Source organism: Nerophis lumbriciformis, linkage group LG24 (assembly GCF_033978685.3).
Source record: "Nerophis lumbriciformis linkage group LG24, RoL_Nlum_v2.1, whole genome shotgun sequence".
Lineage (NCBI taxonomy): Eukaryota > Metazoa > Chordata > Actinopteri > Syngnathiformes > Syngnathidae > Nerophis > Nerophis lumbriciformis.
Window position 1 is genome coordinate 40,885,265 of NC_084571.2, and position 16,884 is coordinate 40,902,148.

At 40.9% G+C, this 16,884-nt stretch overlaps 1 protein-coding gene across 1 annotated transcript in view; it reads left to right on the plus strand.

Moving 5' to 3' along the window:
• Positions 1-7,015: 7,015 nt before the first annotated feature.
• prkacaa (protein kinase, cAMP-dependent, catalytic, alpha, genome duplicate a) overlaps positions 7,016-16,884 on the plus strand; it is a 68,271-nt gene continuing 58,402 nt past the window's right edge. Inside the window, exon 1 of the mRNA XM_061982107.2 lies at positions 7,016-7,725. Within this exon, the coding sequence (XP_061838091.1) occupies positions 7,680-7,725 (46 nt within the window). The 5' untranslated portion in view covers positions 7,016-7,679. The remainder of the gene's footprint in view (positions 7,726-16,884) is intronic.

Sequence of the window (16,884 nt, forward strand, 5' to 3'; positions counted from 1 at the left end):
CAGTTCCACGACCAGGACGAAAACCACACTGTTCCTCCTGAATCCGAGGTTCGACTATCCGGCGTAGCCTCCTCTCCAGTACACCTGAATAGACCTTACCGGGAAGGCTGAGGAGTGTGATCCCACGATAGTTAGAACACACCCTCCGGTTCCCCTTCTTAAAGGGAGGAACCACCACCCCGGTCTGCCAATCCAGAGGTACCGCCCCCGATGTCCACGCGATGCTGCAGAGTCTTGTCAACCAAGACAGCCCCACAGCATCCAGAGCCTTAAGGAACTCCGGGCGGATCTCATCCACCCCCGGGGCCTTGCCACCGAGGAGCTTTTTAACTACCTCAGCAACCTCAGCCCCAGAAATAGGAGAGCCCACCACAGACTCCCCAGGCACTGCTTCCTCATAGGAAGACGTGTTGGTGGGATTGTTAATTTCACCTATTTGGGTTAAAAATATTTTGTGCAAATTATAATCTGCAAATGATGTGTTGTTGTTGAGTGTCTGTGCTGTCTGGAGCTCAACAGAGTAACCGTGTAATACTCTTCCATATCAGTAGGTGGCAGCAGGTAGCTAATTGCTTTGTAAACGTGACTAATGCTTAAACCAAAAATAAACAAAAGGTGAGTGCCCCTAAGAAAAGGCATTGAATCTTAGGGATGGCTATGGTAAACAAAACTAAACTAGCTGCAAAGTAATCAAAAACAGAATGCTGGACGACAGCAAAGACTGTGGAGCAAAGACGGCGTCCACAATGTACATCCGAACATGACATGACAATTAACAATGTCACCACCTGTCACATCACACCCTGACTTATTTGGACTTTTTTGCTGTTTTCCTGTGTGTAGTGTTTTAGTTCTTGTCTTGCGCTCCTATTTTGGTGGGTTTTTCTCTTTTTTTGGTATCTTCCTGTAGAAGTTTCATGTCTTCCTTTGAGCGATATTTCCCGCATCTACTTTGTTTTAGCAATCAAGAATATTTCAGTTGTTTTTATCCTTCTTTGTGGGGACATTGTTGATTGTCATGTCATGTTCGGATGTACATTGTCTTTGCTCCACAGTAAGTCTTTGCTGTCGTCCAGCATTCTGTTTTTGTTTACTTTGTAGCCCGTTCAGTTTTAGTTTCGTTCTACATAGCCTTCCCTAAGCTTCAATGCCTTTTCTTAGGGGCACTCAACTTTTGTTTATTTTTGGATTAAGCATTAGACACCTTTTTACCTGCACCCTGCCTCCCGCTGTTTCCCACATCTACAAAGCAATTAGCTACCTGCTGCCACCTACTGATATGTAAGAGTATTACAGGGTTACTCTGCCGAGCTCTAGACAGCACCGACACTCAACAACAACACATCATTTGCAGACTATAATTACTGCTTTGCAAAAAATATTTTTAACCCAAATAGGTGAAATTAGATCATCTCCCACGGCACACCAGACTGTATCTCACGGCACAGTGATTGTAAAACCCTGATATATTGTATATATTATATAAAAATATAATATAATATATATCAGTATACAGGTAAAAGCCAGTAAATTAGAATATTTTGAAAAACTTGATTTATTTCAGTAATTGCATTCAAAAGGTGTAACTTGTACATTATATTTATTCATTGCACACAGACTGATGCATTCAAATGTTTATTTCATTTAATTTTGATGATTTGAAGTGGCAACAAATGAAAATCCAAAATTCCGTGTGTCACAAAATTAGAATATTGTGTAAGGGTTAAATTTTGAAGACACCTGGTGCCACAAACTGATCAGCTGATTAACTCAAAACACCTGCAAAGGGCTTTAAATGGTCTCTCAGTCCAGTTCTGAAGCCTACACAAACATGGGGAAGACTTCAGATTTGACAGCTGTCCAAAAGGCAACCATCGACACATTGCACAAGGAGGGAAAGACACAAAAGGTTATTGCTGAAGAGGCTGGCTGTTCTCAGAGCTCTGTGTCCAAACACATTAATGGAGAGGCAAAGAGAAGGAAAAACTGTGGTCAGAAAAAGTGTACAAGCGATAGGGATCACCGCGCCCTGGTCAAGATTGTGAAAAAAAACCCATTCAAAAATGTGGGGGAGATTCAGAAGGAGTGGACAGCTGCTGGAGTCAGTGCTTCAAGATCCACCACCAAGAGACGCTTGAAAGACATGGGTTTCAACTGCCGCATACCTCGTGTCAAGCCACTGTTGACCAAGAAACAGCGCGAAAAGCGTCTCACCTGGGCTAAGGAAAAAAAGAGCTGGACTGCTGCTGAGTGGTCCAAAGTCATGTTTTCTGACGAAAGCAAATTTTGCATTTCCTTTGGAAGTCGAGGTCCCAGAGTCTGGAGGAAGACAGGACAGGCACAGGATCCACGTTGCCTGAAGTCTAGTGTAAAGTTTCCACCATCAGTGATGGTTTGGGGTGCCATGTCATCTGCTGGTGTCGGTCCACTCTGTTTCCTGAGATCCAGGGTCAACGCAGCCGTCTACCAGCAAGTTTTAGAGCACTTCATGCTTCCTGCTGCTGACCTGCTCTATGGAGATGGAGATTTCAAGTTCCAACAGGACTTGGCGCCTGCACACAGCGCAAAATCTACCCGTGCCTGGTTTACGGACCATGGTATTTCTGTTCTAAATTGGCCCGCCAACTCCCCTGACCTTAGCCCCATAGAAAATCTGTGGGGTATTGTGAAAAGGAAGATGCAGAATGCCAGACCCAAAAACGCAGAAGAGTTGAAGGCCACTATCAGAGCAACCTGGGCTCTCATAACACCTGAGCAGTGCCAGAAACTCATCGACTCCATGCCACGCCGCATTAACGCAGTAATTGAGGCAAAAGGAGCTCCAACCAAGTATTGAGTATTGTACATGCTCATATTTTTCATTTTCATACTTTTCAGTTGGCCAACATTTCTAAAAATCCCGTTTTTGTATTAGCCTTAAGTAATATTCTAATTTTGTGACACACGGAATTTTGGATTTTCATTTGTTGCCACTTCAAATCATCAAAATTAAATGAAATAAACATTTGAATGCATCAGTCTGTGTGCAATGAATAAATATAATGTACAAGTTACACCTTTTGAATGCAATTACTGAAATAAATCAAGTTTTTCAAAATATTCAAATTTACTGGCTTTTACCTGTATATAATATGTAAATATTACATATATGTTATATTTTATATTGTTACTACGGTACATTTTTTTTGTCTACTTCATACTTACAATATCCTTTCCATCCTTTGTAACTGAGCTACTGTGTGGAACAATTTCCCTTGTGGAGGAATAAAGTTTGTTTAATATTTAATTTATCTGTGTTGGCCCTGCGATGAGGTGGCGACTTGTCCAGGGTGTACCCCGCCTTCTGCCCGAGTGCAGCTAGCCTGCGACCCCGAAACGGGACAAGCGGTAGAAAATGGATGGATGGATAATATATCAGTATATATTATATATTGTATATATTTGAGATGTCCGATAATATCGGTCTAAATGCTTTAAAAATGTAATATCGGAAATGATCGGTATCGGTTTTTTTTATTATCGGTATCGTTTTTTTTTGTTTGTTTGTTTTTTTATTAAATCAACATAAAAAACACAAGATACACTTACAATTAGTGCACCAACCCAAAAAACCTCCCTCATTTACACAAAAGGATTGTTTTTTTCTGTTTTTAATATTGTGGTTCCTACATTATATATCAATATATATCAATACAGTCTGCAAGGGATACAGTCCGTACTAATAGCACTAACCTTTAACACTTAATTTTACTCATTTTCATTCATTACTAGTTTCTATGTAACTGTTTTTATATTGTTTTACTTCCTTTTGTATTCAAAATTTTTTTTAATCTTATTTTAGTTTATAATTTTTTTTTTAAAAAGTACCTTATCTTCACCATACCTGGTTGTCCAAATTAGGCAAAATAATGTGTTAATTTCAATATCGGTATCGGTTGATATTGGTATCGGTAATTAAGAGTTGGACAATATCGAGATATCGGCAAAAAGCCATTATCGGACATCCCTAGTATATATAATATGTAAATATTACATATATATTATATTTTATATTGTTGCTACGGTATATTTTTAATCTACTTTATACCCGCATTATCCTTTCCAGCCTTACACTTTCTAACCCAGGGGTGCTCATTACGTCGATCGCGATCTACCGGTCGATCTCGGAGGGTGTGTCAGTCGATCACCAGCCAGGCATTAAAAAAATAGTCCTAAAAATGAGCGATCATAAATCTTCACTATGACGTCACTTTCGTCACTTGATTGACATTCACGGCACCCGAGGGTCTTCTGAGATGACGCTGGCTGCTGCCAGCTCATTAAAATTACCGACTGGAAGGCGAGAAACACTTTATTTCAACAGACTCTGGCGCCGTACCTGTCGTCAAAACTCCAAAGGCCGACTGCACAGTTGCACAATAAAAGCTCTGCTTCATCCTGCCTGCGCTACCAAAATAAGAGTCTCAGAAAGCTGGCGTGCACAAGCTAGCAAGCTACGGAGTTTGCCGACAATGTATTTCTTGTAAAGTGTATACAAAGGAGTACGGAAGCTGGACAAATAAGATGCCAAAAACCAACCACTTTCATGTGGTATTGGACAGAAAGGAGGACTTTTTTTCTCCTCCATTCGAAAATGCGGACGTTATCAGCACCACTGTCTGATTCCAATCAATGCAAGTCATCACAATCAGGTAATACACCAACTTATATTCTTGTCTTCATGAAAGAAAGGAATCTATATGTGTTAAACATGCTTGTATTATCTTTAACCACCTTTAACTTGTTAACAATATTAACTATATGTGTTAAACATGCTTGTTTTATCTTTAACCACCTTTAACTTGTTAACAATATTAACTATATGTGTTAAACATGCTTGTTTTATCTTTAACCACCTTTAAGTTGTTAACAATATTAAGTATTTGTGTTAAACATGCTTGTATTATTTTTAACCACCTTTAACTTGTTAACAATATGAACTATATGTGTTAAACATGCTTGCATTATCTTTAAACACCTTTAACTTGTTAACAATATTAACTATATGTATTAAACATACTTGTATTATCATTAAACACCTTTAATGTATTATCTTTAACCACCTTTAACTTGTTAACAATATTAACTATATGTGTTAAACATGCTTGTTTTATCTTTAACCACCTTTAAGTTGTTAACAATATTAAGTATTTGTGTTAAACATGCTTGTTTTATCTTTAACCACCTTTAAGTTGTTAACAATATTAAGTATTTGTGTTAAACATGCTTGTATTATTTTTAACCACCTTTAACTTGTTAACAATATTAACTATATGTGTTAAACATGCTTGCATTATCTTTAAACACCTTTAACTTGTTAACAATATTAACTATATGTGTTAAACATGCTTGTTTTATCTTTAACCACCTTTAAGTTGTTAACAATATTAAGTATTTGTGTTAAACATGCTTTGTGTTAAACCTACTCAGTAGCCTAGTGGTTAGAGTGTCCGCCCTGAGATCGGTAGGTTGTGAGTTCAAACCCCGGCCGAGTCATACCAAAGACTATAAAAATGGGACCCATTACCTCCCTGCTTGGCACTCAGCATCAAGGGTTGGAATTGGGGGTTAAATCACCAAAATGATTCCCGGGCGCGGCCACCGCTGCTGCCCACTGCTCCCCTCACCTCCCAGGGGGTGATCAAGGGTGATGAGTCAAATGCAGAGAATAATCTCGCCACACCTAGTGTGTGTGTGACAATCATTGGTACTTTAACTTTAACTTTTTAACTTTAAACATGCTTGTATTATTTTTAACCACCTTTAACTTGTTAACAATATTAACTATATGTATTAAACATGCTTGCCTTATCTTTAAACACCTTTAACTTGTTAACAATATTAACTATATGTATTAAACATACTTGTATTATCATTAAACACCTTTAATGTATTAACAATATGAACTATATGTGTTAAACATGCTTGCATTATCTTTAAACACCTTTAACTTGTTAACAATATTAACTATATGTGTTAAACATGCTTGTTTTATCTTTAACCACCTTTAAGTTGTTAACAATATTGAGTATTTGTGTTAAACATGCTTGTATTATTTTTAAACACCTTTAACTTGTTAACAATATTAACTATATGTATTAAACATACTTGCATTATCTTTAAACACCTTTAACTTGTTAACAATATGAACTATATGTATTAAACATGCTTGCATTATCTTTAAACACCTTTAACTTGTTAACAATATTAACTATATGTATTAAACATACTTGTATTATCATTAAACACCTTTAATGTATTAACAATATTAACTATATGTGTTAAACATGCTTGCATTATCATTAAACACCTTTAACTTGTTAACAAAAACATATATTTAAAAAGTTAAAGTTAAAGTACCAATGATTGTCACACACACACTAGGTGTGGCGAGATTATTCTCTGCATTTGACCCATCACCCTTGATCACCCCCTGGGAGGTGAGGGGAGCAGTGGGCAGCAGCGGTGGCCACGCCCGGGAATCATTTTTGGTGATTTAACCCCCAATTCCAACCCTTGATGCTGAGTGCCAAGCAGGGAGGTAATGGCTCCCATTTTTATAGTCTTTGGTATGACTCGGCCGGGATTTGAAATCACAACCTACCGATCTCAGGGCGGACACTCATTTCATAAATAAGTAAATATAAATGATATATATGAATGAGGTAGATCCCCACGACTTGATCAATTGAAAAGTACCTCGCCTGCAGAAAAAGTGTGAGCACCCCTGTTCTAACCTTACACTTTCCATCTAAAAAGGTGGACAAACAACAAGCTTCAGCTACAGTCGCCTCGCCTATTGGCCGCAAGCAGGTCGAGCGACGTGAAGCCCGTCCAATCAAATGAAGGCAAGAGTGCCATATGTCAAAACTATGTCCAATCAGCTCTCGCGTTACAACCGCTGCCACGCCCAATGTCCGCCTGATTAGCCAATCGGAGCCCCGGAGGGGCGGAGTCAGCTGCTGGACGACTGGAGTTTCCCTTGCTGTGTAGAGATTAATGGACAGGCGCTGTTGAGTGCTCGGTCCTGGCTGTCAAGACGGTGCTCGGTCCAGACGGAGCCTGGCTTTAAATCCGCCCTGGACGATATCGGAAAAGAAGTGAAGTGGACTACAAGTTGAAAAAGCCACAGGCACATATCCACAGGAAAAAGGGGCCTGCCTGTTTTGTGTAACGACTGCGAGGGACGCCAGCAGCTAGCTCGCGATTAGCCACTCTGAAAAAGGAGTGCGTCTTTTTTTGAACACTTGTTCCAATTCCCCGGACTGGCTTTTGGATATATTTGGCTTTCTTTTGACAAAAAAATTCGCACAACGAAGCGACTTCCTGGCTCGACTTGTGGTTGACCGAGCTAACACCCACTAGCCTAGCCTAGCATTAGCCTAGCCTAGCCTAGCTTAGCTTAGCCTCCGACGTGAGGTGTTGGGAGTTCCCCACAATTGACCGACAACCGGGGGGTGGGGGGGTTACAATTCGGCCTCGTTCGCCAAGAATGATCGCGGTAAGCTAGAGGACGGCACCGATAGCTTTTAACCAGCCCGGAGGAGGCAAAGTCTATCGCAGTCATCCACTTCTAAAAAAAACAAAACAACAACAACAACAAGTCGCTCCCAACGCCAGGATCCTGCCAGGCTGCCATCATGGGCAACACGGCCACCGCCAAGAAGGGCAATGAGATGGAGAGTGGTGAGTAGCATCCAATCATTTCCACCTTGGTTCTTTTTCCTTGGCTGCAAAACATTTGTAAAAAAAAAAAATACTGCCACTACATCAATCAATCAAAGTGTACTTATATAGCCCTACATCACGAGTGTCTCAAAGGGCTGCACAAGCCACAACGACACCCTCGGCTCAGATCCCACATCAGGGCAAGGAAAAACTCAACCCAATGGGATGACAATGAGAAACCTTGGAGGGGACCGCAGATGTGGGGACCCCCCCGGGCGACCAGTGCAATGGACTTCGAGTGGATCTAGTTAATAGTGTTAGAGTCCAGTCCTTAGTGGATCTAGCATAGTATTGTGAGAGTCCAGTCCATAGTGGATCTAACATAATAGTGTGAGAGTCCAGTCCATAGTGGATCTAGCATAGTATTGTGAGAGTCCAGTCCATAGTGGATCTAAAATAATAGTGTGAGAGTCCAGTCCACAGTGGATCTAACATAATAGTGTGAGAGTCCAGTCCATAGTGGATATAACATAATAGTGTGAGAGTCCAGTCCATAGTGGATCTAGCATCATAGTGTGAGAGTCCAGTCCATAGTGGATCTAGTTAATAGTGTGAGAGTCCAGTCCATAGTGGATCGAGCATAATAGTGTGAGAGTCCAGTCCATAGTGGATCTAGTTAATAGTGTGAGAGTCCAGTCCATAGTGGATCTAACATAATAGTGTGAGAGTCCAGTCCATAGTGGATCTAGTTAATAGTGTGAGAGTCCAGTCCATAGTGGATCTAGCATAGTAGTGTGAGAGTCCAGTCCACAGTGGATCTTACATAATAGTGTGAGAGTCCAGTCCATACTGGATCTAGTTAATAGTGTGAGAGTCCAGTCCATAGTGGATCTAACATAATAGTGTGAGAGTCCAGTCCATAGTGGATCTAGTTAATAGTGTGAGAGTCCAGTGCATAGTGGATCTAGCATAGTAGTGTGAGAGTCCAGTTCATAGTGGATCTAACATAATAGTGTGAGAGTCCAGTCCATAGTGGATTTAGTTAATAGTGTGAGAGTCCATTGCATAGTGGATCTAGCATAGTAGTGTGAGAGTCCAGTCCTTAGTGGATCTAGCATAGTAGTGTGAGAGTCCAGTCCATAGTGGATCTAGTTAATAATGTGAGAGTCTAGTCCATAGTGGATCGAGGATAATGGTGTGAGAGTCCAGTCCATAGTGGATCTAGTTAATAATGTGAGAGTCTAGTCCATAGTGGATCGAGCATAATGGTGTGAGAGTCCAGTCCACAGTGGATCTAACATAATAGTGTGAGAGTCCAGTCCATAGTGGATATAACATAATAGTGTGATAGTCCAGTCCATAGTGGATCTAGTTAATAGTGTGTGAGTCCAGTCCATAGTGGATCTAACATAATAGTGTGAGAGTTCAGTCCTTAGTGGATCTAACATAATAGTGTGAGAGTCCAGTCCATAGTGGATCTAGTTAATAGTGTGAGAGTCCATTGCATAGTGGATCTAGCATAATAGTGAGAGTCCAGTCCATAGTGGATCTAACATAATAGTGAGAGTCCAGTCCATAGTGGATCTAACATAATAGTGTGAGAGTCCAGTCCATAGTGGATCTAACATAATAGTGGGAGTCCAGTCCATAGTGGATCTAACATAATAGTGTGAGAGTCCAGTCCAAAGTGAATCTAACATAATAGCGTGAGAGTCCAGTCCATAGTGGATCTAACATAATAGTGTGAGAGTCCAGTCCATAGTGGATCTAACATAATAGTGTGAGAGTCCAGTCCATAGTGGATTTAACATAATAGTGAGAGTTCAGTCCATAGTGGATCCAACATAATAGTGAGAGTCCAGTCCATAGTGGATCCAACATAATCGTGAGAGTCCAGTCCATAGTGGATATAACATAATAGTGTGAGAGTCCAGTCCATAGTGGATCTAGTTAATAGTGTGAGAGTCCAGTGCATAGTGGATCTAACATAATAGTGAGAGTCCAGTCCATAGTGGATCTAACATAATAGTGGGAGTCCAGTCCATAGTGGATCTAACATAATAGTGTGAGAGTTCAGTCCATAGTGGATCTAACATAATAGTGTGAGAGTCCAGTCCATAGTGGATCTAACATAATAGTGTGAGAGTCCAGTCCATAGTGGATCTAGTTAATAGTGTGAGAGTCCAGTGCATAGTGGATCTAACATAATAGTGAGAGTCCAGTCCATAGTGGATCTAACATAATAGTGAGAGAGTCCAGTCCATAGTGGATCTAGTTAATAGTGTGAGAGTCTAGTCCATAGTGGATCTAACATAATAGTGTGAGAGTCCAGTCCATAGTGGATCTAGTTAATAGTGTGTGAGTCCAGTCCATAGTGGATCTAACATAATAGTGTGAGAGTCCAGTCCATAGTAGATATAACATAACAGTGTGAGAGTCCAGTCCATAGTCGATCTAACATAATAGTGTGAGAGTCCAATCCATTGTCGATCTAACATAATAGTGTGAGAGTTCAGTCCATAGTGGATCTAACATAATAGTGAGAGTTCAGTCCATAGTGGATATAACATAATAGTGTGATAGTCCAGTCCATAGTGGATCTAGTTAATAGTGTGTGAGTCCAGTCCATAGTGGATCTAACATAATAGTGTGAGAGTCCAGTCCATAGTGGATCTAACATAATAGTGTGAGAGTCCAGTCCATAGTTGATCTAGTTAATAGTGTGAGAGTCCAGTCCATAGTGGATCTAACATAATAGTGTGAGAGTCCAGTCCATAGTGGATCTAGTTAATAGTGTGAGAGTCCATTGCATAGTGGATCTAGCATAGTAGTGTGAGAGTCCAGTCCTTAGTGGATCTAGCATAGTAGTGTGAGAGTCCAGTCCATAGTGGATCTAGTTAATAATGTGAGAGTCTAGTCCATAGTGGATCGAGCATAATGGTGTGAGAGTCCAGTCCACAGTGGATCTAACATAATAGTGTGAGAGTCCAGTCCATAGTGGATCTAACATAATAGTGTGAGAGTCCAGTCCATAGTGGATCTAACATAATAGTGTGAGAGTCCAGTCCATAGTGGATCTAACATAATAGTGTGAGAGTTCAGTCCATAGTGGATCTAACATAATAGTGAGAGTTCAGTCCATAGTGGATCTAACATAATAGTGAGAGTCCAGTCCATAGTGGATCTAACATAATAGTGAGAGTCCAGTCCATAGTGGATCTAGTTAATAGTGTGAGAGTCCAGTCCATAGTGGATCTAACATAATAGTGAGAGTTCAGTCCATAGTGGATCTAACATAATAGTGAGAGTCCAGTCCATAGTGGATCTAACATAATAGTGAGAGTCCAGTCCATAGTGGATCTAACATAATAGTGAGAGTCCAGTCCATAGTGGATCTAACATAATAGTGAGAATCCAGTCCATAGTGGGGCCAGCAGGAGATCATCTTGAGTGGAGACAGGTCAGCAGCGCAGAGACGTCCCCAACTGAAGCACAGAGGAGTGGTCCACCCTGGGTCCTGACTTTGAACACCTGGCGCCTCATCTGTGGTCACCTGATAACCTCTCCACGCAGGAGAGGGGGGCAGAGCAGAAAAGAGAGACGGCAGATCAACTGGTCTAAAAGGGGTTTATTTAAAGGCTAGAGTATACAAATGAGTTTTAAGATGGGACTTAAATGCTTCTACTGAGGTAGCATCTCTAACTGTTACTGCTAGAACATTCCATAGTACTGGAGCCCCAATAGAAAACGCTCTATAGCCTGCAGACTTTTTTTGGGGGGCTCCGAGAATCACTAATAAGATGGAGTTCTTTGAAGGCAGATTTCTTGCCGGGACATATGGTACAATACAATCAGCAAGATAGGATGGATCAAACTTTCTTGTTCTTGTCAAAAGTCTAGCATTTTGTACCAACTGTATTCTTTTAATGCTAGACCTAGGGAGACATGAAAATAATACGTTACAGTAGTCGAGACGAGACGTAATGAACGTATGAATAATGATCTCAGCGTCGCTGGTGGACAAAATCGAACGAATTTTAGCGATATTACGGAGATGAAAGAAGGCCGTTTTAGTAACACTCTTAATGTGTGACTCAAACGAGAGAGTTGGGTCAAAGATAATACCCAAATTCTTTACCAGATTCATGTCTTACATCCCACCCTGAACGATGCCGATGCACATTTGCACACATTAAAGCGGCAATTTGTTCATTTTGTGGCAAAGCTAATTAAAATGCCCGGAGGTGCACCCAGCGGAGGTAGCACTTTTTTTTAATTACATCGAAAGATCTTGTGGCCTTCATTTGGTTCCTCCTCCTTGCTATGAAAGCTCGGCTAATAATTAAACCCACTCCCTCAGTACTAATTTTAAAGTCCTACATAGCTTCAATACTGTGATAGTGTTGGCTTGTCATATGATGCATGCACGATGATCCTCTGCAGGCACCAACTTGGGACTTGAGCGGTCTCTTGAGCATCATGTGATGAGATAAACCCTTTCACAACAAGGCAGCTTCTATGCTGCTCCATGGCTTTCCCCGTGTCATCAATGAGCCCATTTTTGATGAGAAACCGCCCGGGTCGGCCGTTGTAGTTGTCGAATAAGTTGGTTCTGGACTGCTGGTCAGCCTCAGTTGAGTTGTTAAGAACTGTTTCTCGTAAGAAAGAAAACCCTTTAACCTTCTTAACAAGAATGCAAGTGTAAAAAGGAGCAAACCGCGATTCTAAAGCAAAACAAAAAATGGCCCATAACCTTCCTTACACAAGTGTAAAAATAAGTGAAGACTGCATAAACGGTAAACTGTGTAGTTGGCAAGATGAAAGGAGACTTTCTTCACAATAAAGAGGTGTAGAGTTTAAACTTGTGGTCTACATAACATGTAATGGTGTCAACTAGTGATGGGTTGATGAGGCGTCATGAAGCGTTTCGACACATTGCAAAACTGTATTGATACTGTGTCGATACTGTGTCACTAAATACTGACATCTGCTGGACATTAAAAATCCCTACAGGCAACCTATGGACCGACTCAACTGACACTGATTGTATGCCCTAGTACAGGGGTCACCAACCTTTTTGAAACCAAAAACTACTTCTTGGGTACTGATTAATGCGAAGGGCTACCAGTTTGATACACACTTAAATAAATAAATATATTGTCATTTGTAAGTTACACGTAAGTGTGATTTAAACAAGAATAGCTAAATAAATAAATGTATCGTATTTTCCACACCATAAGGCGCCCTGGGTTATAAGCCGCGCCTTCAATGAACGGCATATTTCAAAACTTTGTCCACCTATAAGCCGCCCCGTGCTGTAAGCCGCATCTAACTGCGCTAAAGGAATGTCAAAAAAACAGTCAGATAGGTCAGTCAAACTTTAATAATATATTAAAAACCAGCGTTCTAACAACTCTGTTCACTCCCAAAATGTACGCAAATGTGCAATCACAAACATAGTAAAATTTAAAATAGTGCAGAGCAATAGCAACATAATGTTGCTCAAACGTTAATGTCACAACACACAAAATAAACATAACGCTCACTTTCTGAAGTTATTCTTCATTCATAAATCCCTCAAATTCTTCTCCTTCGTGTCCGAATTGAAAAGTTGGGCAAATGTGGGATCCAAAATGGCCGGTTCCGTCTCGTCGAAGTAATCGGAGTCAGTGTCACTGTTGTCCAGCAGTTCTGTGAATCCTGCCTTCCGGAAAGCTCGGACCACAGTTGAGACCGATATATCCGCCCAGGCATTTACAATCCACTGGCAGATGTTGGCGTATGTCGTCCGGCGCTGTCTCCCTGTCTTAGTGAAGGTGATGTTGGCGTCGTCTGGCGCTGTCTCCCTGTCTTAGTGAAGGTGATGTTGGCGTCGTCTGGCGCTGTCTCCCTGTCTTAGTGAAGGTGATGTTGGCGTCGTCTGGCGCTGTCTCCCTGTCTTAGTGAAGGTGATGTTGGCGTCGTCTGGCGCTGTCTCCCTGTCTTAGTGAAGGTGATGTTGGCGTCGTCTGGCGCTGTCTCCCTGTCTTAGTGAAGGTGATGTTGGCGTCGTCTGGCGCTGTCTCCCTGTCTTAGTGAAGGTGATGTTGGCGTCGTCTGGCGCTGTCTCCCTGTCTTAGTGAAGGTGATGTTGGCGTCGTCTGGCGCTGTCTCCCTGTCTTAGTGAAGGTGATGTTGGCGTCGTCTGGCGCTGTCTCCCTGTCTTAGTGAAGGTGATGTTGGCGTCGTCTGGCGCTGTCTCCCTGTCTTAGTGAAGGTGATGTTGGCGTCGTCTGGCGCTGTCTCCCTGTCTTAGTGAAGGTGATGTTGGCGTCGTCTGGCGCTGTCTCCCTGTCTTAGTGAAGGTGATGTTGGCGTCGTCTGGCGCTGTCTCCCTGTCTTAGTGAAGGTGATGTTGGCGTCGTCTGGCGCTGTCTCCCTGTCTTAGTGAAGGTGATGTTGGCGTCGTCTGGCGCTGTCTCCCTGTCTTAGTGAAGGTGATGTTGGCGTCGTCTGGCGCTGTCTCCCTGTCTTAGTGAAGGTGATGTTGGCGTCGTCTGGCGCTGTCTCCCTGTCTTAGTGAAGGTGATGTTGGCGTCGTCTGGCGCTGTCTCCCTGTCTTAGTGAAGGTGATGTTGGCGTCGTCTGGCGCTGTCTCCCTGTCTTAGTGAAGGTGATGTTGGCGTCGTCTGGCGCTGTCTCCCTGTCTTAGTGAAGGTGATGTTGGCGTCGTCTGGCGCTGTCTCCCTGTCTTAGTGAAGGTGATGTTTGCGTCGTCTGGCGCTGTCTCCCTGTCTTAGTGAAGGTGATGTTGGCGTCGTCTGGCGCTGTCTCCCTGTCTTAGTGAAGGTGTGTTCGCCTTCTGTCATCCACGCAGTTAGCAGTCTAGCTTCGAATGCCCTGTTGACACCAATATCTAGCGGCTGGAGGTCTTTTGTCAATCCACCCGGAATGACGGCGAGTATTGAATTAAGCGCGTAAGCGTGTCTCTTAATGTGATGTTATGAGCTAGCAAATATAACAACTACACTACCCAGCATGCAACGATAGTGACGAGCATGCGCGGTAGCCCTGAGAAGCGTTGTTGTATGCTGGGAGTTAGAATGTGGTTATGAGCACGCTGTGAGTAAACGTTGAGAACTCAGTTAACACGCCTCGTCTGCATTATTTATAATTAGACAGACAACACACTTAATAGGAGCCATTTTGGGGTCTTTACATAAACACACAAATGGAAATGAAACGTCACATATCCCAGCATGCACCGCGCGCTTCTTCTACGGGGAAAAAAGATGGCGGCTGTTTACCGTAGTTGCGAGACCGAAACTTTATGAAAAGGAATCTTAATATTTATCCATATATAAAGCGCACCGGGTTAAAAGGCGCACTGTCAGCTTTTGAGAAAATTTGTGGTTTTTAGGTGCGGCTAATAGTGCGGAAAATACGGTATATACAAAAATGGGTATTTCTGTCTGTCATTCCGTCGTACATTTTTATTTTCCTTTGACGGAAGGTTTTTTGTAGAGAATAAATGATGAAAAAAAACACTTAATTGAACGGTTTAAAAGAGGAGAAAACACGAAAAAAATTAAAATGAAATTTTGAAACATAGTTTATCTTCAATTTCGACTCTTTAAAATTCAAAATTCAACCGACAAAAAGAAGAGAAAAACTAGCTAATTTGAATCTTTTTGAAAAAATTAAAAAAAGAATTTATGGAACATCATTAGTCATTTTTCCTGATTAAGATACATTTTAGAATTTTGATGACATGTTTTAAATTGGTTCAAATCCAATCTGCACTTTGTTAGAATATTTAACAAATTGGACCAAGCTATATTTCTAACAAAGACAAATCAGTATTTCTTCTAGATTTTCCAGAACAAAAATTTTAAAAGAAATTCAAAATACTTTGAAATAAGATTTAAATTTGATTCTACAGATTTTCTAGATTTGCCAGAATAATTTTTTTGAATTTTAATCATTGTAAGTTTGAAGAAATAGTTCACAAATATTCTTCGTTGAAAAACCAGAAGCTAAAATATTTATTATTCTTTACAATAAAAAAAATAAAAAATTACTTGAACATTGATTTAAATTGTCAGGAAAGAAGAGGAAGAAATTTAAAAGGTAAAAAGGTATATTTGTTTAAAAATCCTAAAATCATTTTTAAGGTTGTATTTTTTCTCTAAAATTGTATTTCTAAAAGTAATAAGAAGCAAAGTAAAAAATAAATGAATTTATTTAAACAAGTGAAGACCCATCCATCCATCCATTTTCTACCACTTATTCCAAGTGAAGACCAAGTCTTTCAAATATTTTCTTGGATTTTCAAATTCTATTTGAGTTTTGTCTCTTTTAGAATTTAAAAATGTCGAGCAAAGCGAGACCAGCTTGCTTGTAAATAAATACAATTTAAAAAATAGAGGCAGCTCACTGGTAAGTGCTGCTATTTGAGCTATTTTTAGAACAGGCCAGCGGGCGACTGATCTGGTCCTTACGGGCTACCTGGTGACCGCGGGCACCGCGTTGGTGACCCCTGCCCTAGTATATACAATAATATAAACCAAGTCATTGTATTTCATTTAGGATTATTTCATATCTTCATTTAAATAAAAATATATTTTTATCTTTTTTAGATACAGTCAATAAATAATGTGAACATGTATCATAACATGGAAATCTAAGAGAACGTGTTGTGGATGATTGTGGACTGGGAATTTTTTTCATTTTATTTTTTTACACATTTTTATTAAAAAAAATAAAAAAAAAGTTTTTCCGACGTATTCCATTTTAGACGATTTCTCTTCTTAGTTATTATTTCTCCGGCTGTAGAAAAGAGCCGCTCACAGGGCACAGAGGAGGCGACACAGTTGGCGTATCGGTCACGTGACCAAAACAGCTCATGATCGGTCACGTGACTTTCTAAAAGCGGTACGCGCACAGACACAGGGTTTCGCTCTATGAGCTCGACGCATGCGCCGATGCATCGGTGTTGCCAGACCCATCACTAGTGTCAACATTTAGTTTTATAGACCACGGGTCCCCAACTTTTTTTGCACCCGCGACCGGTTTAATGTCGGCATTATTTTCACATGTGGCAGATAAATATAGCAAATAAGTGCATGAAAAATGAATACGTGAAAAGACTCACCATGACGTTGAATGAGTGGGAGCCCCAGGCCTTCCGTAGACTTT